Raw genomic sequence first — 27,465 nt, 5'->3', positions numbered from 1 at the left:
TCCGAAATATTCCAAAAAAGGGAATCTGAATCATGTCACTTTACCTGATTAAAAACCCATCTCTTACTACCCTAGTGCTTAAAGGAGCATTTCATAAGTTGATGATCTGTATATTCTGTGAAAAAATAATTCCATGTTCAAAAAAATGTGGGAAACACTAAATTAAAGTTAAAAAGGTTTCTTCATTGCATGTATTCTCAAAATCTTGAATATGTTAATGTGCACTGTGAATCTTCCAGAGATAACAACAGTATGTAGCGTTTCCCAAATATCCTGGAACAAGAAACTCTTTAATGTTCCCCCAAAAACATCATTCTGGGATAAATTCCAAACACTTTAAAATGGCCTAAAAGTCTCATGATATCAACCCTGCTTATCCTTCCTGCCTCATTTCCTGCTGGTCTCTCAAGACCTCTGTGCTTAAGCTTCACAGAACTATTTCCTGTTCCAGGGACAGGCCCTCCTCCTCCTCACCCCTCCTCTGTCTCCCAAGCTTTTCTCTTATAGTGAAATAGTGGCTTTCTGGTGTGTTTGGGAATTTACTCAAGTGTCACCCCTTCTGTAAGGGCCTTCCTGACATGCCCTAGACATGCTCCTTGGCAACCTTCGTACTTCCCATCTCCATGCTCCTGTAAAACCCTGGAGATGCTTTTACTGTCACATTGTCTTTTGTTTTCCTAAATTTATCTTTCACGCCAATCTACGAGTTATTTGAGGGCATTTTTTTTTTCTTTCAGTCTTTTATTCCTTTGGCCCGTGGTAAGGTCTGTTGAAGGAATAAATGCATATTTCTAAGTTGAAAGTAGCTACCTTTATAATTCCAAGTTCACTGATTATCTATGTCATCATATCAATGGAAGCCTGAACCATATGACACAGATTTCTTAAAATTCATGGATTTAAAGGATGCTATCAGGGTAATACAAATTCTTATTTACTTCATTTAATTATTTTATGTAGGACTTTTCAGCTGTAGTAAAAGTAAGGGCACATGAGGTTCAAGTAATTTTCAACAAATAATAATTTTTTCTTCTATTTTTTGAGGTCACTTAATCATCATCAAATTTTTGGCACCCTGATATGTAGCCATTTCTTCATCTGTGAAAATTCTTGAGAATTAGATAATAAATGTGAAAGCAATTTGTAAACTGTAAAGTGCTAGGCAAATATTAATTGTCAGCTGTTAAATAATATCCCTAACTTCCTGATAATCCAATGGCTTTCTGTGAAATGGTTACAATATTGTTCAATAACCCACTCATAGAAGTTTTTTCTCATTTAAAAAATGTAAATTAATGAAATTTTAAGGTAAAATCCTCCTTCACATCATCATATTTTAAATTAGCAAGTTGTAGAAATAACATATCACATTACTGGACTTGAAAATATTTCCCTTAATTTTACTGAATCAATGTGCGTCTCCTCCATTTGCTTAGTGAAGTTTTAATTTTTATGTACTAATGGCTCTGAGGAATGAACGGTAAGAACAGTATGTTCCAGTATCTTCCAAAGACATGACAGAACAAAGACTGTAGGTATCTAAAGCCTCAGTCCGAGACTTTCATCCGCTTATCCTCCAGACTTAGCAAAATGTATGGCACAGAGAAGATATTCAATACTCATTTATGGGATGAATGAGGGAAAGGATAAATAGATGACTGAGAAGAACACCTAAGGCAGAGAGGCTGCAAATAGGCAACAACTAAAAAGCAAGCAAGCAACCCAGAGACTATGACTGTAAGTCCTCAACCTCCACTGGCTGTGAGTTTGAGCAAGTTACTAGGTGGTCATGTACATTTGTTTTCTTAAAATTAAAATAGCGGTAATAACCACAGGACTGTCTACATTGGGACAGGGACTTAGAATCCCTGGGTAAGCACTTAACCTCTTTTGTTTTTTTTTCTTTTTGCTCTTGGGATTATTCTTAATTGGAAAAATAGCACACAATTATACATGGATTTTCTTTCCATAAGAAAATACATATTTAAAAAAAATATTTTGTTAGGGCTTTCCTGGTGGTGCCATGGTTGAGAGTCCACCTGCTGATGCAGGGGACACGGGTTTCTGCCCCGGTCTGGGAAGATCCCACATGCCGCAGAGCGGCTGGGCCCGTGAGCCATGGCCGCTGAGCCTGTGCGTCCGGAGCCTGTGCTCTGCAATGGGAGTGGTCACAACAGTGAGAGGCCCGCGTACCACAAAAAAAAAAAAAAAAAATTGTTAAATACAAGCCCTGGGTATTACACAACTGCTGACTCAATTTCAGTCTGTCCTGGGTTGGGAACCAGAAAGAAGATTCATAGGACACAAGATATACCCAGTTCACTTAAATTCAAAGCACACAAACCAAGTATCAATAGTATAGCATTAAGCTAAACAGCAATGGCATCAGGAGTTCTTGAGACATCTCAGGTGCAGATGCTAGGCCCTTGGTCTCGGGAGGAATATTCCATTGCAAGAGATGAAACTGAAGTGCGTGGGGATCACTTCAATTTAGGAATGAAGCCCCTCTCATCCCTCACTTAACTTCTATACTATTCCAAATAACTCTTCTTGGAGAACAAAGCACTTAGCTTCTTTAGGCCTCAGTTCCTTACCTGGAAAATAACAATTTCTGACTAGATGACAGGGATATTTGCTCTGTCTAGTTAAAGGTCTACAATTCTAAAATAAGCTGCAGTGAAAAAATAGACTAAAAATGCTTTGATAAAAGTTTAGAGTGTTACACATATGCACAGCATAGGTTGAAAAGGCCAATAAGGGAAAGATAACATCTGGTCAAAAGATTCTAAAATTCTAAAATTACCCATCATTCTTCTGGAGCTGCCTATCATTTGCATACCATACAAAAGCATTCTTATAGAATACACTGTAATATTGCTCACCAACCTCAAAAACTCACTTTCTTTATTTGTAGCTAATAGATATATAGCAAAGAGCCGCATGTCATTAACGATAACTTAAGTTATCTTTTGGTTCACGGTTTTCCATGGGTTATTAATGACATAACACATTAATTCTTCTTTCAGGGGTGACCTTTACAACACCATTAATGCTCACAGCTTTTATCCAACTACATTATTACTCATTACAGTTTCAGCTTTCAACATCTGCATTTGTTGAAAAGAGAAAAGTAAATTGTAGTGGCATCAAATCCTTGGAAAATATGAGGGATGTGTATGTGGTGGAGGGACGTTTCAGGGAAAAAAAATAAGAGAAGTTTTAGTAGTGGAAAAAGTCAGATGATAAATGTCATTAAATACATTCTTGTCTTTCTAAAATATTTTGTCATATTTAATCCTTGGAATGCTGAAGTAAAAAATCCTCACATGACAAAAAATGCAAATATATTAGTTATTCCCTTAGTTAAATATTCCAGTTCTGGGGATATTACAAAAGTAGCTCATATACCAACACTGTGATATTTATGAGCTTTCATGTCTATTATGCAAGTGAATCATTCTTGCCAAATAAAATATCTTTTTCTTTTACATGCTTCGGACATGAAAGCAAATCTTATCTTCGTGTCCATTTAGGATGTTGAGCAGAGTAACAGAGAGATCATAACAGAATAGTGCACAACGATAAAAAGAACACATATGCCCCAAACCATTTTCAAACTTCTCAAAACCTCAGTTTTCACTGTTTCTTTTCTCACCGCTGTCCCACTGGCCCAGATTGACTTCCTCTTTGCAAATAATCTGGAATTCAACGTTGTAGAGATAGAAGCATTTGAAATACACTCCTTCTGTCCATCCCACAATTTCGCTGTAACTTTACCTCTTTTTTCCTCATTTCCTTCAATCTTAGAGAAAAGAAGGGGCATTTCTTCTTTCCAAAGGTAATCCTCTCTCATTTCTTCTTGCTCTGTCATCACTCATGCACTCTTTCATATCTACAGATCTCTCCAACTCACGTTTGTTTAAATATATATACATATGATTTCCTATTCTAAAACCTGCCTCTACTCAGCCTTCTCAAAATACGATCCCTTCTCAACCCCAAGGTTACAAGAAGACTGATCCATATATCAGCTGCACTTTCTGTCCTCATGTTCTTCAAATCTTTATAACTGAAGTTCTGCTAAACCATTCTACAAAATCTCTCTGTTACAGTCTACATGGCCACAACCTCCAGCTAAATCCTAAGGCATTTCTTCTTCATGTTCTTTAACTTCTCTACGGAATATGACACCATTGAAGAACCCCTCCTTTTTCAAACTTTCATTTGTCCTAGGCAAACAGGCCATTGCCTTATCTTCATTCTTATTCTAAGATCCTCACTTGTTCTTCATAAGCTTTCCCCCTAAAATAAGCGTGGTGCTTTAAAAATATGTTCAAAGATACTTTGATATTCCTTCCTTCAGAGTTGGAGCCTAATTCCCCTTTCTTTGAGTTGGGCTGGACTTAGTGATTCTCTTATAACAAAAAGAATAAAGTAGAGCTGACTGTGTGTGACTTTGGAGACCAGATCATAAAAGGCAGCATGGCTTTCTCTCTGCTCTCCCTCCTGGACCACTCACTCTGGAGAAAGTAAGCTGTCATGCTAGGAGCAGCTCTATGGAAAGACCCACGAAGCGAAGAACTGAGGTCTACAGCCAACAGCCATGCAAGTAAGTCATCTTGGAAAGGGATTGTCTATCTCCAGTAAAGTCCTAGGCCCTGGCTTCCATCTTGACTGGAACTGTAAGAGAGACCCTAAGCCAGGACCACCCAGCTAAGCTGCTTCCAGATCCTGACCCTTATAAGCTATGAGATAATAAATGTTGGCTGTTTTAAGCTGGTGAGATTTAAGTTAGTTACACAGTAAGAGATAACTAATACAGCAGGTAATACCTGTGATTCTTTACCCCACTTCATTTCTTACCATATACTTCTTATATTCTTATTTGCTCTGATGGCTTCCAGAACCTCATTACGGAATAATTTCCATGTCTAAAATTCTAGCACCTCTTTCACATATCAGATTTGCATTAACAATGTCCTCCTGAACTTCTCTATCTAAATGGCTTCTTAAGTTTCAAATTCAACACATACTGAATTTTTATGTTTACGTTTTCCCCCAAACCTGCTTCCACTCTGGTCTTCTTTTTCACCGTTCAGGGAGGCACTATTCTGTCTATTTTATAAATTCAAAATCCCAGACTCTTTTTCTCCAGCTTGAACCTCACCCGGTACGTTCCACTGTGGATAAGTTACATCAATTCTTCTTTAATGATACCTCTTCAATGTATTCTCTCCTTTGTTTTATCATTGCTTATTTCTATTTCGTGTAACTTACTCTTGTCCTACGCTAAAACAATGACTTCCCTGATTCCAGTCCCTTTCTGCTGTCAATACTCTTCTTAAAGTTCTAATCAGATTGGTGTCTGGAGAAAAAGTCAAAAATTTCTTAGGATAGCAACAAATCAGATTCCATCTACCTCTTTCAGTTTTAACTCTGATCACTTTCCACTATACTCATTCTACATGTTAGCCAAATTATTTTACTCTGGGTTCTATTTTACAGCCTAAAGTGCCTAGGGATGCATCTCTTCTTAAAGGCTCCATTTGAATTAGCCTATCCTTCAACCTTCCCAAATAGAATCTAATACTCCCCTCTTCTTGACTCTAGCATTGTTATCTGTGCTCTGGAATAGCACTCACAATAGCTGATTTGTACTATTAAGATACATGACTTCCCCCCAACTAAACCCTAGCTGGGGTTTGTGCTAGCTGGTCTGTGCTAGCTTCCTCATAAAACTGTATGAAAATAATAAGCATCAATAAATGTGGGTTGAAGTAAGCATTGGGTTGGCCAAAAAGTTCTTTCGGGTTTGCTGTAAGATGTTATGAAGATCCCAAACGAACTTTTTGGCCAACCCAACATTTACAGTCTAATTTACGTGTTACTAAACTAAAACTATTGGAATTTCTTAAAAGTTGCCTTATAGAAGCATTTTCTAGTCTCTACTAAAATGACAATTATGGAGAAGCAAAGAGACCTACTTTTTATAATACTTTGGTGTGTACAAGTTAAGTTTCAAGCAACTTGGAACTGAGAAAAAATTGACGTCCTGATGGTTGACTGCTGATCCAGGCAGAATGTATTTCATCATTATGTATAATTTGTACACATCACACAAAATGGAAATAAATTTAAATGACTGAAAAGGCAAGTCACCTAACAACAACAGTCTGGAACCATCGCTCTCTGTGATTAGTCAGGCCTCTTTTTCATAAACTTAAGAACATCAGTTATATCAACAAACGTAACCAGTTCCATTAGATTCTCAGGGGGACATTGTAACTTGGATTTCAGTCATAAATTTCAATTGCATGTTTAAAACAGACCTATGAGGTTCATCATATTGAAACTCTCCTATGGAACTACAGCCATGCAGAGGGTATGCGTGATTTGCCATTAAAAGATGCTTTCATTCAATTGCCATAAACAGAAAATCAGCAAGAACAAAAGAAACAGAACTTACCTATTGTGCTAACTCTGGCTGAAGGACTAGCTAATGATGCTGGGACAGAGGCTTTGAGGGGGCCTGCCCCACTGTTTATTCTCAGAGCTGGCATATGGGGAGAGGTGGGTGATGTGGGTGATTTGCCATCAGAGGTCTTGGGTTTAGCTGATAGGTTCAGTGGCTGTGCCACTTCATCCTGCAATGATCATTAGAACATGAGCTGTGATAAGGAAAGTCTGATTAAAAATGCCTAGAAAAACACAGGTATACTGCCGGTCATTTCCCATCAAATACTCTACCAGTGATCTTAACATTCAGTCTGAACATTACAGTGTTTGGTTAGCTGTCAACAATGGCACTTTCAACTACATATCATAAAAAACCTTTGGTATAAGAGAAAGTACATGTGCACTCAACTATCCAGAAAGCATATAACTCATGACACCTGTAAGAAATATTCTTAAAGAAGATATTATTTGTACTATTCATTTTTATTGAGAGACAATGCATAATTCGCATGAAACTATGATGTAGATTATTTTTTTTTCAATCTCCAAAGAATAGGTGTTGAGTCTCAAGCATCTTTGGACCCTGGTGCTTAGAGTACCCAGACGTCCCATCATGGAGGGGCTAAATGGTGTGTACCTCTGATTAGAACTGTTCTACAAATTAAATACAAAAAAGAAGAAAACTTTCTAACTTTCTTAGAAAATAATCTTTTCTCCTAGGTTTCACAGAAACACTTTAGGCTTTGATCTAAAAATGAACATAAACATAATTAGCATTATATTAATATATACTATTTATTTATATGCAACACTGTTCTAAACACTTAACATTATATTTTTAAAAATCCAGATTTGTTTTCCAAATTTTCCTTACAGTGCACTACATGGTAGTATGAAGAGCTGCATGTGGTCAGCTCAGCATGTATGGCAACTTCCAATTGTTCTAGGTCAAGTTTACATAGTTTACATTCTATTTTATACCTTTCTACATTAGCTCTTATGTAAGTTCATATTTAAAATTTATGGATACAATTATCACTAAAATGTCTATCAAAATATATAAGATCAGATAATCTTAACATTATATTACTTTCCTTTCACTGCAAAGAGAGTGATTCTTTTTTTGTGCTCTAAAATTGGAATATTGTGTCATTTGTACTTTATTGTTTACCTTATATCCAATTTTACATAGGTATTATTGGAGAACAAAAATTTAGTATCCACTTAGGTTCATCTTCATGAGTTAAGAACATAAAATATCTATCAGTAATAGCAGGATTCCTTGTTGAAAGTGGAACAATTTAGAATCAAATGGTGTGATGTGGTGACATGGGAACATATTAATTAATATGTACAAAATTTGATGTATATATTTACCTCAAAGTGTTGAAATAAGTCACTTTACAAAAGTGGTTAAAATGGTATATAATATGATATTTCAAATTTATATTTTTAAAAGTGATTTAGGGCTTCCCTGGTGGCGCGGTGGTTGAGAGTCCGCCTGCCGATGCGGGGGACGCGGGTTCGTGACCCGGTCCGGGAGGATCCCACGTGCCGCGGAGCAGCTGGGCCCGTGAGCCGTGGCCGTTGGGCCTGCGCGTCCGGAGCCTGTGCTCCGCAACGGGGGAGGCCACAACAGTGAGAGGCCCACATGCCGCAAAAAAAACAAACAAAAACAAAACAAAACAAAAAAAAGTGATTTATTGTTATTTGATTCCATGGTTAGCTTCACTTAGGAAACATATGAACAGGCTAGGGAAAATTACACATGAGCATTTTTTTTTCAATTCCATTTTCTGTCTCAGAGAAAATAACAATTATTTGAAAGCCCATGAGATAATTCAAATGGCAATCCGGGATCATGTTAGATGTATAATAAATTAGTGACCATGATATCAAATTTATATGAATTCACAGAACCCTGGAAGGAAGTAAAATAATTCCATGACTGGCTCAATATACAATTTTGAACTAAGCATTTTAAAAACTACAGGGCAAAAATCACTTCCAGATCTTTCAACATTTAGTTGAGCTAGTCAGCCACAATCCTTATATATGATGGCAGATCCCCAGGAATATTGTCTTTTTTTTCCTATACTCCAGTATGGATGAGAACTTCTCAAAATGTGATCCTTGAACTGGTACCATCAGCAAGCACCACCTGGGAATTTGTTAGAAAAGCAAATTCTCAATCTTAGCAACTTTGGAGGTAGGTTCCAGCAACCTGTGTTTTAACAAGCATTCCCAGGTGATTCTGATGCATACTAACATTTCAGAGACACTGCCTTATATAGTATAAAGGGAGATTATTAAAAATTTTATTTAGTAGGCTTCAAAACCCTTTAAAAATCTTCCTTAATATAAGGAGGTAACATTAAATATATGTAATCTTATCTCAATCTTTAAAATCTTATCAGAACATATCATATGCTAATAACAATAAATGAAAAGGTATATGCATAATAAACAAAATGCTACTGAGATTCAGTGGGCCGATAAGGATTAGAATTCAGATTTTCTCCCCCTTATTCAGCCTAAATATCCTGTCATATCGGAGCTTTATCAACTATTTACTATGCAACTGTAAATATTCTAGGCACTTTTTCCCTTATGAAAGTTGTACCTGCTTAGTCCTTTCTATATGAAACTACAGGCTTTTGTCATGATAGTCTGAAAACTTCTTTTGACAGCATCACAACTCTTAGAAAAGTTTTGAGGGGATACTTGGAGAAATTACAGGTCGCTGTCTCACTTGACTGTGCAGAAAGAAAGGAACATATTCCCAGAGTTGCAACAGAGATTTATGAGTACAGAGGAAATCGAGTGTGAGTGTGTGTACTGGGGGAGAGGTGGTGTCCATGAAGATGAGGCAGACGTGGGTGCTGATGGGGTGAAATGTCATACACTTAGCTTTAAGCATTAAGAACTATTACATGCACATACTAAAAAATGACTACTGAAAGCACTGATTAGAGCAAGAGACCCACTGGAAATCTTAATATTCTCCTGTATTCGAGGCAGCACAGAAGTCTGAAAGCCAAAAAGTGCAAAGCCCCAAGGACATAATAGAGATTGACAGTTCCAAAGTTGATAGAAATGTCATTCAAAATTGCCCTTTCATTCTCTTTCATTGTGTGACCAGGCTAATAGTATATTAATAAAACCCACATGCTTGATCCTTAGACTGGTAACTATATAAATAATTTTGACCCATTATATGATATTATTTCACATTTGCTTCTTTTCATAATTTACCTCTGAGCTACTACACCAGTAGTATCTTATTATTTAGGAGAAATGTGAAAGCTTAGCATGATTAACCAGTATTCTTAACAAATAAAACAAACACTGGTGGCGCAGTGGTTGAGAGTCCGCCTGCTGATGCAGGGGACACGGGTTCGTGCCCAGGTCCGGGAAGATCCCACATGCCGTGGAGAGGCTGGGCCCATGAGCCATGGCTGCTGAGCCTGCACGTCTGGAGCCTGTGCTCCACAACGGGAGAGGCCACAACAGTGAGAGGCCCGCGTACCGCAAAAAAAAAAAAAAAAAAAAAAATATATATATATATATATATATATATATATATACTTTACATATAAAAGAATGTAAGTAATTTTCAAGGTCAGGAAAGCAGTGGGAAAGATAGCATTTCTATCAAGTACACTGTCAGACAGTGAGGAAAGCGATTCCCTTTTAATTACTTGTCCACTTGTTGAATGATGTTGTCAGTTGAAACTTTTGGAAATAGCATATTTCATACTTATTTAATTTATACAGAAAGTAATAGTTAAGAAGAATCCTATGTAGCTGTTGAGTAGCTCTAAACTTGTATATGATAATTATAAGGCAAGCATTTAAACTTAAGTAAATGTGTAAGCTAGGGTAAGCAAGTTTTAACTAGTTGAAGGCTATATTCTACATAGTTATGGAATCACTATAAATATTTCAAATCATTTATTTAATCTTTAATACTGTGAAGTAATGAATAACCTCAGAAAGGAAACTAATGCTCAGAAAGGTCTAATGAAACCCAGGTTTTTGGACTCAACATACAATACTCTTTTCATTTACATGATGAATTTAAACTTAAAGAGATGTTGATGAAATATAATTTCTGGAATTCAGCCCTAACCATATAATTCTATCACATAATAAACCACATAAAGGTCAGTACACATGCAATAAAATGAACTAATACACACATTTGGTACCGTATACATTAGTTTGAAAGTTAAAGCACAAATTGTTAACTTGTTTTGGTGATTTTTTAAATGCTCCTCTATTCTCTACACCATATAGCATCGAAAATTTCCTTCAGTAATGCTAAAGACTTATTAGACCATTCTTTGAGAAAAATACCAAAGGTTCATGTACAATATGGCAGAAAATATAACAATTCACACAATAATGTGCGAGAATACTATTTTGTACATCCAAATACGTCCAAAAGTTTTAGGAACCAATTCATGATTATACATTCCCCTAATAAGGAATTATCTAATCTTAGTTAGATAAATATAAAATCATTAACAAGAATGCAAAACGAGGACAATCCAAAAATCATATAGTTCAGCCATGTTCCACTTATTTAGCTACTATGACTTGTCTCAAAGCAAACATTTCACTTAACATCAGCTTGTAGTCACAGTACTAGGAATATTGTGGCAGTTCTAATGAATTTGTATCCCAATCCCACACACATATAAATTATAAATGAGATAAAGAAAAGAATTCGACACAAATATATTGCCTTAGATGCACTGAAGAAATACCAGTTGTGATCATGAATGCAGGGATGATTCCACAAAAACTTAACAAACACTGTAAAATAACTATATAAAGTTAAAATATATTTCATTCACATGGTTTTCAAATCATAAGTTTATGCTAGGAAAAACATGTTACTCTATTATAACTGTATCATATCCATAATTTTATAATGTGCAGAGACCAAATTAGTTAGGAAATCAAACATAATTTATCAAAGAAAAACCATTCTCCAGAATCCTGGAGGGTTATTTCTCTCTCCCCACTCCTTAGCCTTCATTCATGTTTTTGCTAAGGAATTTTAATAGAGAACAGGGATACCAGTAAAGAAGTCTACTTCTTTCTTCCTATTTGAACTCTTGTCCTTCACAACATAGAGCTATACCCACATGCAGGACTCTGGACCACAAGATGTACCATTAAGGGTGTGCAAATGATTATATCTTTCAGAATAAAACTTTCATCTTTATTTACTTCTTTATTCATTCTCATTATCTAATTGATGATCCAGTTCATGCCATATCACACTTGTCCCCAAATCCTACCTCCTTAAATATTTACCTAAAGTAGTTACTGAAAATCAAACATTAATTTGGCAGTTAACAAATTTATAGCACTCTGATGACAAAGAACAAGAACATATACATTTATTCAATCATCCATCCATTCATTTGTTATTTATTGAATGGAATTTCAACCATTTAATAATGGCTATTATATGTTGGGCATTAGAAAAATGCAAATCACTTGACATCTAGGCATGTGGCTTTGAGACTTTAGTGTTGTGTGGCCAGTAATAAAGGAACAAAGAGGTGCATTTACTTTTTATTCAAGCCCTAGGTATAGAGGTATGTGGAACTGTGTCTTATTTTAGCTGAATGCTTGAAGGACAGTTTGTCTATGCATTTAACACGTTGTTTCATTTATAAATATGCTTTGATTCTTTAATAGCCATGCAATGACTTAATAAAATATATATATATAATTTCAGGCTACTTCCTGTGAACAATTTGGAAACTGTCCCCATACATATCATAAATACTCATGTGAAGTAAGTAGCAATACTAACACATGGGAGAAGTAAAAGCATTCATGAAACCTGCTGCAAAATTAATCACAATACTGCTATTATCCTATCTGATGAAATAATCCTATTAAATTAAGTAGGGAAGCTACATGACAGGCTGAATTGCACAATGTGCACTGAGGCCGCACCTCTCTTCCCTAGCTTGTGTTCACATTCATCTTTTTCTTCTTCTGTACCTATTGTTCACTGTAAGAGCCCTCTTTCACCTTTCCCACCCAAATAAGGCTTTTTTTCCCCTACGGTTTAGTAGAAAAAAACAGTAAACAGTAGAGAGAAAAACAAAACAAATATCATGAGATCTCCAAAAAGACTGGTGTGTCCTTGATTTTTCCTTCATGAAGAATTTAGATGAGAAAAGGTTTACATTTATGTGCAAGACTCAATTAAAGTAATATAAGATAAAACAAAGTGTAACAATCTTAAAATTATTTTCTTAGCTCCTGAAGAATTAGGAATCCTACTCAGGTGGCCACCTCAACTCTATACTTAGTAGCTTCCCGTCACCGGAAAATCAAGTTTATCATCTAAGAGAGCATGTAGTCCCGAAGTCCTTTTCATGAACACACCCTTACTTTTGGACTTCCAGATTGCAAGATGCCTTGTTAACCAGGTAGAGAGAACTCCAGGAATTCTCTGATAGGTATGCTTTTGCTGTGTTAAAGTTATCATTAGACTTGATTGCCATTTAAATTCAAGTCTTAAGTTAGTTAGCTGACGGTAATATGGTCTAGCTTCTCATTTGCCTTCCTCATTTTGCCATTTTACACTTTTGCTTAATGTACACCTGCTTCTTTTAAAAGTGTATGTTAGCAGTGCAGTTGGGGAACACTTGCTTCAATGTGATAATTACACATCGCTTTTACATTTATCCTGTTGGCCCTTAATTAATTGAAAGGTGTTCAAATCATATTCATCATTTAATTTGTTGTTTAAAATGCCCCCTGTTCTTTCCCTGTTAATACCTTGATAGATAATTTTCCTTGTTTTCTGACTTCATTGATTTAAAGCCTCAAAACTGTAAATTATACCCACAAACACACCCATACATATATTTGAAAACAAGGAGAGGAAAGATTGTGGCTTCTGCAATATCAGTAATATTTCACATTCATTTTTTAATGAAAGAATTTCTTTGAAATTTCTAAACCAAATAATGTCATTCTTTCTACACACAAAGTTCTTCTGTGATAGCCGGCTTCCACGATGCCCCCCCCCTCAATAATTACTGCCTCCTGGTATTCCCCTGTGTATTCCCCTCCCACAGTGAATAGGACTGATCTACATAACCAACAGGATACTGCAGAAGTGACAGTTTGACTCCTGATGCTAGGTCATAAAAGACATTGCAGCTTCTACTTTCCTCTTTCTTGAATCACTTGCTCTGGGGTGGCAGGGTTCCTCAACTTCGGCACTATTGATTTTTGGCTGAATAACTCTTTGTTGTGAGTGTGCATTGCAGAATGTTTAGCAGTATCCCTGGCCTCAACCAGTAGATGCTTGTAGCACTCCTGTCCAAGTTGCAGCAACTGAAATTATAGCCAGACACTGCCAAATGTTTCCTGAGGGACAAAATCACCCTCAGGCGTAAGTCAGTTGCCATGTTGTGAGGACACTCAAACAACCAATGGAGAGATCCACCTGGCAAGGAACTGAGGCCTCCTGCCAATAACCAGTACTTCTAGTGAGGCATGTGAGTAAGCCACTTTGCAAGTGGGTATACTAGCACCAGTCAAGATTTCAAATGACTGCAACCCCAGTGAGTATACCAGTACCAGACAAGCTTTCAAATGACTAACCTCAGTTGACAACTTGATTGCAACCACATGAGACTCTTAGCCAGATCCACCCAAGTAATCTACTCTCAAATTCATGACCCACAGAAACTGTGTGAGATAGTGTTTGTTGTCTAAAGTCACTAAATTTGGGGATATTTTGTGAGGCAGCAATACTGAATCCATCCTCTAAAAGAGAAGACTGTAGCCAATATATGTTAAGTTCTTATGTGATTCCAAAGTATTTTTTAACCAAGACCTCATTTTGCCTCCTGGAAAAATACGTGTTTCTCATTCTTCAACCATAATATGTGAAAACATTTATGAATCTTCCTCAGTTTTATTTATTTTGAGAGCTAGCTGTCATTCTTTTCTCCTTTTTCTTTCCTTCTCTTTTAATATTTCTTCTCCCTTCTCTTGAACATTTCTAACTTAGCTTTTGAGACTTTAATTTTAGATAAACTCTCTATCTAACTGCTACTTTTTATTTTCAAAACGTTCTAAAAATAAACTGTAGAAATATAGTTTCTGTACATTTACTTAGAAGAGTGTCATATGGGAAGATCTTTAGCTCACAATACCAAATGAAAACCCACTCACAGAAATTCTGCAGAGTAAATCTTCTGAACTATTTGAAAAGGAGAAGAACAGGAGGAATACAAGTGTCAACAATAATATTTGATGAGAACAGTGATAACACGAAACAGTATAAAATGTATGGTGTTTCAGATTCACCTTTGTTTAACCTCTGGTCCCTGGACGGCTTCAAATTCCTAATAATAATCGTTATTTTGTCCTATGGTATTCATTACATCTGGATGATTGCTATTATCTTTTAAAATGATTTACAGTTCTTCTACCAAGAGGCTAAAAGAAAGCACAGAGCAGTAAGAGTTGATGTTAATAATCATACCAGTTCCTTTTATTAAACTCTAAATGTAAATCTCCAAAAGCTTTTAAAAAATGCTTTTAGAGAAATTAGAGTTGGTCATTCCGTGTACAAGAAGAATTAAATGTTTTCTTGCCACCACCTGATCAGCCCTTAAACTAATAATTAGAAAGCATTTGTCACTGTTACTTTTCTGTTAGCTCCACTTGAATATATGTGAAAGAAAACCCCAAGAACTCCAAAGTTATCAGGTGTTGGAATGGATTCACATGCAAAAAAGCAGAAGTCCTCAGAGCAATACAGATTCACAACATGAAATTTAAGGAAGCAGAAGCCACACTGATCACATTCTACTACCACCTCTGTGGTGGGGATGGTACTTCTACCTGTACCTGAATGTACAGAACCAACCTCTCTACCTCAATCTACAAAAGGAATTAATATCAAAAGAACAGCAGAACAATATAAACAACACCAATACAAATGAGTGTAGACTCTTTGTCCCACTGGGGTCACATAAAGCAGAGGTAGATATATCACATGGAGGCCCATTATTCAGGGGGAGGAAACACTCATAAAACTGTGAACAGAATGAGTTGATCTTGCAACAAAACAAAATAGAATACTTGGAATACTGAGAGGGCTAAAGAAAATTCCTTAAAAAATATCTGGGGATTCAATCTTTTAGGGATTGAAATTTTTCGAGATCCTGGGAAAAGTTTGGTCTGGTTATAAGCAGATAGATCATCTTTATTTACTTATTAAAATTTTTTTTCCACATCTTTATTGGAGTATAATTGTTCTACAATGGTGCATTAGCTTCTGCTGTATAATAAAGTGAATCAGCCATATGTATACACATATCCCCATATCCCCTCCCTCTTGCGTCTCCCTCCCACCCTCCCTATCCCACCCCTCTAGGTGGTCACAAAGCACCGAGCTGATCTCCCTGTGTTATGCGGCTGCTTCCAACCATTCATTCTACATTTGGTAGTGTATATATGTCCATGCCACTCTCTCACCTCGTCCCACCCCACCCCTTCCCCTCCCCATAGATCATCTTTAAATAGCCAACCCAGGAGAAAAAAGGAGAAGGCACAGTCATACATAAGTTATTTAATACTAACTCTAAAAAATTAAATCCAAGTCCTCATTTCCAATTCCTCCACATGCACGTATAGGTTCTAATGGGCACAAATCCCCAACTGTCTAGTGACCCCGCTCTGACTGACTGTTTCATGTTTAATACAGTTATGACAGTTAACCACTGAATTGGTGTATTTTTGGGAGACTTGAGAAAGGGCCAAATCGTCTAAGGTACAGAACTCTGGGGAAGGATGGACATGCATACGTGTGTCTGTATGTATGAGTATGTGTGTGTGTGTGTGATGGATTTGACAGTGAATGAAACATAAAGCAAGAAGGTTAGGGAAGACTAAGGCAGCGCCCTATTATTAGTGACTATAACAATCATCCCACTGTATTTCATTTTACTGCATTAGTTGTTTTCCTGAATTGTTGATGACAAAATAATCAGATTTTAAATAGATTAAGAAGATTTTATTCTTTAAAGGGATCTTTACGGATTAGCTGAGTACTCCCGCTCTTTACAGAACAACTTTCTTGAGGGTAGGCATTAGTATATTGTCTTTTATTACCCACATACACTTTGAATAGAAAAAATACTAAATATTAACTAATATATAATTACATGGACAGTTAAGTTTAATCACTGACTAACTCTTGATAAATTCTGTTTCTTTCTCTTATTTTTCAGAAAGTATTTTAAAAATTCTTACATCTACATACAATGCAAATGCCATTTTGACTAGTGAATAACAAAATAGGAGCATATGCACCACCATAAGGTATCCCTCCATATTTGAATCTCTTCAAATGAATTCCCACCACTTGAATTTCAGGGTTCTTCCCAGTCTTCAGAACTTTGCTCCCTTTTCTTTTTGCCCTTAGGGTTGAAGCCTTGACATCTCTGGGACTCACTGATTTCTACTCAGAGATGTCACCTAACAGAGCCATTGTTAGGAACTTCTTAGTGACAGGCTTCATATTAATTTTTTTAAATTTTATGTACATATGTATGTCTATGTTGGGTCTTCGTTGCTTCACAGGGGCACAACTATTTGTTGCAGTGCACGGGCTTCTCACTGTGGTGGCTCCTCTTGTGGTGGAGCACAGGCTCTAGGCACGTGGGCTTCAGTAGTTGCGGTGCGCAGGCTCAGGAGTTCTGGCTCGCGGGCTCTGGAGCACAGGCTCAGTAGTTGCGGTGAACGGGCTTAGTTGCTCCACGGCATGTGGTATCTTCCCGGACCAAGGCTCAAACCTGTGTCCCCTGCATTTGCAGGCAGATTCTTAACCACTGCGCCACCAGGGAAGCTCCTTCCTATTAATTTGACCTGAAACTTTACTAGGTCAGTACGTCCAAACTACAACTCTTTTCCACTCCATTCATTGCAGAGAACAAGCGGCAGTCATTGAAAACAAAGGATTAAAAGTCCAAAGATAAGTAAAAATAAAACGTAAATGCAAAACTCATTTCTCTCACTCCCACTTATCTTAACCCAGAGCAATTTTCACCCGTCAGATTAAGAGCAGTATTAGTGATCTTCCTGTCTGAATATAAATTTAGAAGAGTTGTCCTATTTGCCCTGGTCTTATTTTTTTTTCTCATGTGATAGGTTTATTCTTTAATTTGTTCCATAAGCATCTTTTTAGAAATTATTCCCAACTGTGCTAGTCATGGGGGAGAAGGAATTTATATTCCAGTTGGTGAAGCAATATATAGACACTAAATGACACAACAGTTTAAGGCTATGGAAGCTGCTAGAAAATTGTAATACAGTTAGTTAACTCTTGAACAACTTGGGGGTTTGAGGCAGTGACTCCCTTGCACAGTCGAAAATCTGAATATAACTTTTGACTCCCCCAAAACTTAACTACTAACAGCCTACTGTTGACTGGAAGCCTTACAGATAACATAAACAATTGATTAACACATATTTTGTATGTGATATGTATATCTACATATATTTGTATGAATTCATGACATACCTAACGTTTTCTTAATTTCTTCAATATTTCTAGGCTATGCAGTTTGTCTGCAAGTTTTTTCAAATTGTCACAAATCTCCGAAAAACTTTCCAATATATTTGTTGAAAAAAACTTTGCGTAAGTGGACCCATGCAGTTCAAACCCACGTTGTTTAAAGGCCAACTACATTTAAAGAAATATGATTGTGATTAATCTAAAAGAGTGTCATGAAAAAAATTCTTCTGAAAAAAACCCTATATTTTATTTAGTCTAGATTATTTAGACCAAACTTTGTCACAAATGTGGTTGATTCACTAGTCTAGGACTGGGATTTGGATTTTGGATCTTAGATGTTTAATTTAAATGCAATTTCCAGAACTTTTTCAAAAGGTTATAATTTCCTTATTCTGTTGATCCTGAAACCTCTTTTTCTGAAGAGTTTGAAAACACAGAAAGGTGTCAGGGGCATGAGCTCTTAGAACATTTAGTCCTATAAAATTTGCTACTTGGGATTAGATGATTATTACCAGAAATAAAGATTATTTTCCCTTCCCTGAGATATTCATCAAAAGCAATTACTTTCTAATTGTGACTGACAAAGTATTTTTTTCCTTTTTCCTTTTCTCCTAATTAACCTATTAGAGAGTGAATAAAACAAAAGGCATGGTATATGCCTAACTGAATACAAAAATTATGCAATTTTTACCTGGGAACTTCTCCCCACTCTAAAAGAAATGCTGATTTTATAAAGCAATTTTGTCATCAAGAGAGCTAGTTTCGGGACTTCCCTGGTGGCTCAGTGGTTGAGAATCCACTTGCCAATGCAGGGGACACAGGTTTGAGCCCTGGTCCAGGAAGATCCCACATGCCATAGAGCAACTAAGCCTGTGCACCACAACTACTGAGCCTGCGCTCTAGAGCCCATCAGCCACAACTACTGAGCCCATCAGCCACAACTACTGAACACTGTGCACCTAGAGCCTGTGCTCCACAACAAGAGAAGAAGCCACCACAATGAGAAGGCCGTGCACCGCAACGAAGAGTAGCCCCGGCTCGCCGCAACTAGAGAAAGCCTGCATGCAGCAACGAAGACCCAATGCAGCCAGAAATAAATATATAAATAAATAAATTTATATAAAAAAAGAGAGCTAGTTTCCAAAGAAGAAATAAATGCTAATAATTCTGTACACTATTGTTACATAAATATTTGGGGAGAGTCAATTAAATATCATAAAATATATTAAAGTACATTTAGTAAGCTTAGTAATCCATATACTATTTAAAATAATTGGAATACTTTTATATCTGTTCATTTTTAATGCTGATTTTCTCATACTATTCAATTTACTTCCTGACATCTAAACTTTACAAGTTACAAAAGCATCCTCATATATTTTGTCTTACTTTAAGTCTCACAGCAAGAGTGTGAGATATTATCAATCTCACTTCACAGATAAAGAAACTGAAGTTAGAGATATTCAAAGATTTGCCAATAGTCATAACTTTATTAAGCTTCGGACTCAAACCCAAGTCACTGGGCCATAAGTCTAGGCAACTTTTCAGAGCTGTCTCTTTCTCATCTAAATGCCAACAGGGAAAAAATTGTTAAGCAATAATTTCTTTGAAAAATCAGACTAATAACTGAAATCTGGCAGTTTCTTCTTAATTCTGAAGAGATTTTTATACTTCATTCTGATAGGGACCATTAAGAGCTCAATCTGGGTAATATTAATCAGGGCCCTTGCAAAAAATTTATCATATGAAATCATGAAATATTTTAACAAAGTAGCTACAAGTAAATTCCAAATGTATTCATGTATCTAAATTATACATCAAAAGAGTACATATTTCAAGTAAATGCCATAAACATCCTCAACACTATTATTTAAGTGGACTTATTTTATTTCAACATAAAACATATGTCCATTTATATATATCCAAATGCTGCCCAGTCATTTAGAGAGGAACTAATATTACAAGAAATGAAGGAGAGGATGGAAAAGACCTTTAGCCCACCTAATGGCCTGACCAACGGCTATGAATCCATCCCAGGTTTATTTCAAATGAGTTGTGTCAAAGGTTACCCACAGGCCATTTTATAGTGATTTATAGCTGATGTCTTCAAATATCCTTTTATTTTAATGATAATCTCGATAGAGTCATTGAGGCATTCTTTGTCTTCATGGCAGTGACCAGGAGGGAACTGACGTCTTTAAAAAATTCTAAGGGGTGAGGATTATTTATATAGGATGGCAGTTAAGGCCAGTTTTTATGTGATACCCTGGAGACAAAATAATTTTTTCTTAACATATTGAAGATGCTTAGCTTGATTATATATTCTGCCTATCATTGTTATAATATTAAATTGAAGGTATAGTCCAAAGAAAATTCAATAAAGATGAAAAGGCTTAGAATTGAGCATCAGGTAAGAGACTGATTTTAACTATAATGATCTCAAATTTGTATTAAGGCTCTCACAGCAGAATGATTCTTAAGTGTCTGTATTGAGTTAAGCATGTCGTGAAGCATGAGGAATTGCAAGATTGATTTATCATTCATTTAAGAAATAGTCAATTAAAATAATGTGTAGTGAAACTCAGCTGTAATGCCTCATGTTTAATTTTTCCCAACCCATAACATTAAAAGAATACTACATTCCACAGTCTGGATGGCATAAAAGATTTTATATAACAATTGTAATGATATCATTACATAAGAGTTTTGATGATATCTTTTAAACTGAACTAAGGAGAAAGAATGAGTGCATTTACCTTAGATTCGACTTTATTTTGAATGTTGCTTTGGGTCATTAGATTGCCAAATAAAATGAATCTGCATTCTTGATTACTGTAGTAAAGAATGGAATATATGTATGTTTATATATATAATATCAATAATGTTTATATATAATATAAGCAAATGTATGTATAGGTGAAATATTTCTCTGCCATACTTGAGCAGATTGATTGGCCTAAAAGAGAAGCAGAGAAAGATAATCTTACAAAAGTAAGAGAGAAAAATTTTTTTAAATTTCCCTCCTAAGACTTTAATTGAACTGTCAGTTAAACAATATAACAAAAGTAGCTTATATTAGTATAAGCCTATGCCTTTCATTTCTGTGCACTCTTTTATTTATTTATTTATTTATTTATTTATTTTTTGCGGTACATGGGCCTCTCACTGCTGTGGCCTCTCCCATTGAGGAGCACAGGCTCCGGACACACAGGCTCAGCGGCCATGGCTCATGGGCCCAGCCGCTCCGCGGCATGTGGGATCTTCCCGGACCGGGGCACGAACCCGTGTCCCCTGCATCGGCAGGCAGACTCTCAACCACTGCGCCACCAGGGAAGCCCTCTGCACACTCTTAATCTGTCAACATTCATAAGGGAGGCCATTCACTTGAAGATGTACTCATAGTAAACAAACTCATGAGGCTAATGTATAAGTCAGAATGTCAATTAATTAATTTAGACCTGACCAAAATATTGCTGAATTTTTTAAGGTATTCTTCTTTTAAGTTCAAGATACCTCGAAATGCAAATTTCACTATCAGAATTAGGGCCAAAGAAGTAGTACGTATAGTTGGCCCTCCGTATCCCTGGGTTCCACATCCATGGACTCAACCAACTGCAGCTGATAGGGAGGGCCAACTGTACTACACCATTTTACATAGGGGGCTCGAACATCCGTGGATTTTGGTATCCAAGGGGGTCCTGGAACTAATCCCCTGTGGATACCAAGGGACGACTGTACTTCACTCAGACCATAGTAAGGACTGGTAAATTATGTAAGCTTCATTACATACGATGTCTCTCAACTGATCAGAACACTCATATTTCCTAAATCCAGTGCATCTCACCTAGACTGACAGGATAAACACCGACAAACCTTACTTTTAGGTTCCATAACCTTTCTGTGCATATGGTCTTTCTACATAGTACAACAGCACTGTTTTACTTTTCTTAGGTACAACTGTATTCTGCTCACGCTGCATTGAGATTATCCTCAACCCAGGATCTTTGATGCTTCCATGTAAGGGGTCCCAAACTCAGTCATATTTTTGAACATAGTATCTTGGCTTACTTCCACAGATGGCTTGCTTCTTTGTTTGTCTGTTTATTCTTCTAACAGAACTAGAGCAATGATTATATGTCAAGCATTACACCGGATGCTAAGGATGAATAAGATATACTCCCTACCGTCAAGGGACTCAGAGTCATACAAGGGAAGGCAAGTGCAGTTATACAGGTGCTGTGATGCTATACAAGGAGTACGTGTCTATGTAGTGCGGTCACATATGATGGAATAGCCAATCCCACATAGAGGTGACAGTGGAGATAGATCTTATGAGTTGGTGCCAGGCAAGAGGGAAAAGTGGAATGAAGAGGGCAAAAGCATTCCAGAGAGGCAGACTGGCACAAACATAGGCAAAAAGAGGTGAGATAACATGATACATGAGGAAGTGATTCCATTTGGAGCACAAATTGTTGAGATTGGGAGAAAAGTAGAATAACTTAGGCTAGTGAGGTAAGTGGGGCTAGATTAGAGAATGCCAAGGGAAGATGGTTAGATTTCCTCTTTTAGACATTTTTATCTTTACATTTTCATTCTTCTTAAGTTCACTCCCAAAGTTCTAGAGATGCATTACTGTAAACCTTATTTATTTCTTTAAAATTCAGATGAACTCCCACACTCTACTCTTTCATTCCTACACGTCTTTGCACAGGTTGTCTCATTTTCCTTCAAAAACCATGTGAATGGCACATCTTCTGGAAGCCTTTCCTTATCTTCCTATTTCTCCCCACGTTGTCTTGAGAACTTTTTTCCTTTTCACCATATTATTCTTTGATTATTACTTAGCCCACAGTATTTTAATTGGTAGTTTATTTGCTGCCTTCCCCATTACACTGTACGGTGTTAATTATTGTTCTTTTTTATTCTACCAGTGTCCAGTATGTTATAGGTGCTAAAAAGGTGTTTATTGAACAAACCTCAGTATTGACATCTTCTAAAAGTGACTCTAAGAAGCTTCATCTATGAATAACATAGTCATTACATGATATTTTAAAAATTATATAAACCAGTGAACAAACATATAGCATTGTTTCAAGCAAAATGTCAAGTCTATTGATATATCTCTTTCCGAAGGAAGACATTCTTATTTCTATTTTCCCACTAGAAGATATCTCATTTAGGATAAATCATATTTTATTAATTGTGCATTCTAAGTGGATCTTGTTTTTAAAAATAGAATTCATTTCAAAATACATTTTGAAAGAATATTTTTTAAAACTTTTAAAAATATTTCTTTTGTCTCATTAAATTCCTTAATGTTTTATTTAAGATGCCCAGAATTCTAGAACATAACTTGGTTACACCAAAGGCCCAAAAGTTCACCTAACAATAGCTAAGAATATATGACTGAAATAATAACAAAAAAAATATACAGACACATGATCTTAGATAATGTTGTATTAATATATTTAATTGCAAAAATAGACATATAGTGAAGACTATATCACAGATAGTGATAACTAAGGTTTCAATTCATATTAAGATTGAGTAGTATAATATAAACATTTAATCTAGTAAACATTTATCGACTGCACATTATGGGGCAGCCACTTAAAATTCAATGGGTAAAGAAAGTGTTTGTAATATGATTAATCTTATGGAATTGATCTTTCCTTCATTTAGTTTGTTGCAAGTCCATAAATTATGGTCCCAGATACAACAGATCAGAATTCCAGCTCACTACAACTCTGTGTATGCTAATAGAAAAAGACAAGCAATACCAAATCAAACAAAAACTACCCAGAGGTTTCTCTTAAAATTGGATCAGAACCATCATTTTTTAGATAAATGACAGCACTATCTGCATAAAAACAGGCGCTAAAAATTCCATCACTTGACCCAAAATTTTTGTCTTGCCCTGTATTTATATAGGGTTGACCTGAATATTGAGCTCCCGCAGACTTAAAATGAAACTTTGATCCTCAAAAGAGTTACACGGAGAAGTATAGAAAACAAAAATCTGTACCTATTTAAGGACATTCCTACTGCTATCATAATGCTTTTGTACATACTTCACAACAGCATTTTTTCCTTATGTTATTTTAAGTACTACTGGAAATACCACAAGAGAAAATTTTTTGCAGTACTTCATCCTTTCTATTTTTGGTCTCAATTTCTTTTTCTCCTATTATGAAATATCTACACTGCCAAAAGTCATCAAAATTGCACAACAAACCATAATAGCTCAAATTATATAATAAACTAGAAAAAATAAGATTCTTTGGTTATTGAAAGGCCCAATTTAAATGAAAGTCTCATATGGAATCTCAGTACTGATAACTGGTCTTGCAAAGAAATCTAACAGAGCTTTAATGAAAAATATTTTGTGGTTTTATGAAAATGTAAGGTTTTTAGTCTTCTCTGGTATTGGCAAACAATTTGGGGGAATATACTTTTTTTTCTATATAAGTATACTTTTTTTTCTTTCATATTATTTTGGTAATGTAAAACCTGTAAAGTAAGAATTCTGGTCTTCATTTTTCTCTAAATTTAGAGATCTCATCCTTATTCTTTTGAAAAACCAAAATCATAAAGGATGAACGGTTGGGTTCTGTAAAAGTCACCCTATGGAATCAGCTAGTCCATAGTTGGAAGTATGAGTGCTAAAAGTTGTGGGATATTGCAATTGTAAGTCCTGCAGCTCACAAAGGGAGGGGGGTAGAATTCTAAGAAGCATCTAATTATATTATCTACAAGGAGGTCCAGGACTAGGAAAGGGGTACATTCTTCCCTTGAGAACCTGAGGACACCTAAGTACGTGATTCAGGTTAAGGAAAGTTGCTAGCTTTTCATATTTAGACACTTGCATTTTCAGACATGCTGCTTTCCAAGCAGCACTCTGTTAAACAAGTTCTTAGCTATATTCAATATTCTGAGCCATTAAGAATGTACTTTTCAAATTTAATATTTATGATTAAAATTTTTGTGAGCAAAATTCTGATTTCAGTATAGAAAAAATTTCAAATCTATTTTCAAGTAAAATAAGAGAATTCTAAGATTGTTCCCTATTTCAAAAAAAAAAGAGCTGTTCTATATTTTGAATCCTATTGTGTACCCCCCTGTTCTCCAACTTGAAGATACGTGAGATAAGGAATGTATGCTTGCAAGTTCCTCTGATCATATTAAGTAGACTCTAGACCAGCAGTCCCCAACCTTTTTGGCAACAGGGACTGGTCTCATGGAAGACAATTTTTCCACGGACAGGGGTTGGGGGGATGGTTCAGGCGGTAACGCGAGCGATGGGGAGCGGCAGATGAAGCTTCACTAGCTCGCTCGCAGCTCAACTCCTGCTGTGCGGCCCGGTTCCTAACAGGCTGCAGATTGATACCAGTCCGCAGCCCGGGGTTTGGGGATCCCTGCTCTAGACAATAATTCACAGTAAATGTGAATTAAACCACTCACTGTGCATATGATGAAGGCATTTTTCCCCCACATTTAATACTAATCAAGTTACACATTTTCTTTTCTGGTCTTTGTTCAAAAAACTATAATTAAGAATGACTGCTTTCTTTAGTTGATTATTAGAAGAAATGAGAAACTGCAAGAATGATGATGGAGTTCACTATTTTATAACTTTATAAGCTCTGGATTAAAATAGTCTCTCTTTCTCCTTAAGTTAACTTTGTGCAATTAATGCCACTACAATATTGTATGTGCATGAGAAAATGTGAAAAGAGGTAAAACTAAAAAGGAATCCTTCTTCATGGAATATAATACAACAAAATAGATACATTAGAACTTTGTATATAAACTCGATACAAGTAAAATAAATAGGATTTTAAGTGCATTGTGAATGTACATGCTTAAATAAATCATATAATGAGTTTTAACAAGAAATAATCACATTGTTTATAGAAGTTTTACATAAACTTTATAAAAGCTTTTTTTAAGTGGGTGGCATTGCATGTTTATATGACAAAAAGTGTGACTTTAATAAAGCTTGTAACTGGAGGAAGGGAGAAGGGAAGAGGGGAGGAGAGGGAGGGAGAGATGGAGGAGAGGTGACAGGGAGAGACAGACAGCAAGAGAGAGAATGTGTGGCTGATTTTGAAAGAATGTTGTCCTCTCAAAGCAAGTTTATCCCAATGATGAAAATAATGCTCTTCATAATTTTAAAACTGCCCTGTTGTAATTGTTTTAAGGCTGTAGCACATTTTTCACTGATTTTTTTAAAAGATAGCTAAAAGTCTGTTGCACTTGGCACGTTCACTGGAATTACACTGGGTTATAAAGTTTTGGGTAAAAATCAAAAATTAAAAAAAACAAATGTCAAAAGTAAAAATCTGATTAGAAATTAGGGTCTGTTTTCTCATGTGACTTGTAAACCTACTCACAAAAGAGATCAAGTAAAATAAGAATTCTAAAACTCTTATCAACACTAGTATATAGCAATTACAATTTTTTAAGATGACTTTTTAAAAACCAATACTTAGGTGTTAGTACCAAAATATCACTCCAAAAATTCAACCTTGCAATTTGTTTCCTATAGGTGTTATCAGGTACTATCAATTGTGTGTGTTTTCATATATTACTAATGAAAAAACCCTGATAAAGTAAGTGAATCTATAGAAAACCCAGGAAGTAGTGTAGGTTAAATCCGTACTCCAGGTGCTTATTTGCTGCCCTTAACAGACTTTAATGTGATTGTCTTTTTCTGTCTGTATCCCTTCACCACATCCCTCACCACATACACTGTGCTCCATGAGGGCAGAGAACCATCTACACTATTCACCAGTATCCTTAGGTCCTAGGACTCTGACAGACACATCATAAACAATTAATTTGTTAATTTGTTGAATTAAATTGTCTTGTCTCTCCAATGGCAAGGTCCAGGATGTATCATTAGGACTCAAATTCCAGAGTGTTTCTAGGGAAGTAATGTAGAGACACTTAAAATATTAACTAATTGGTCCAAAAGATAAAAGGAAAAAAATTCCTTTGCCTGAAAGACACAATACCCTAAGAAAAGAATACAATGAATAGATAATTACAAGAGTTTAATAAGTCATATGAAAAATGGAAAATACATAATTTCTCTTTAAAAATGAATGCACTTAGAATAAAATTCAAAACTTAACATGAAAAAGTCCTACCTGATGTGGTCTTTCTCATTTCCAATTTCATTTCTTATTCTCCCTCATGTTCTTTGCACTTCAGCTACCCCAGCCTATTTTCTAAACCTTGAATTTGTCAACCTCACTGATATATTACAGTCTCTGCAACTGCTGTTCCTCCTGTTTGGAATACCTTTTTCTCAGACCTTTGCAGGTACTTTTCCTATTCATGATTTACGTCTCAGAGAGGGCTTCCCTTATAGCTCTGTCTCAAGGAGATTCCCTTGCTTGTCCCTAGGCACTCTTTTACCCTTATTT

The 27,465-nt window shown here is 36.0% G+C and overlaps 1 protein-coding gene across 10 annotated transcripts in view; it reads right to left on the bottom strand.

Annotated features, from left to right (window-relative positions):
• Nucleotides 1–27,465, bottom strand: part of SOX5 (SRY-box transcription factor 5) — a 1,015,676-nt gene that overhangs the window by 37,518 nt on the left and 950,693 nt on the right. For all 10 annotated transcript variants that reach the window (XM_082635813.1, XM_082635815.1, XM_082635814.1 and 7 more), the window contains one exon: nt 6,467–6,644. In XM_082635813.1, the coding sequence (XP_082491939.1) occupies nt 6,467–6,644 (178 nt within the window). The remainder of the gene's footprint in view (nt 1–6,466; nt 6,645–27,465) is intronic.

The sequence above is a fragment of the Mesoplodon mirus genome (genome assembly GCF_964341445.2).
Source record: "Mesoplodon mirus genome assembly, chromosome: 11".
Lineage (NCBI taxonomy): Eukaryota > Metazoa > Chordata > Mammalia > Artiodactyla > Ziphiidae > Mesoplodon > Mesoplodon mirus.
This window is presented reverse-complemented; position numbering and strand designations above follow the sequence as displayed.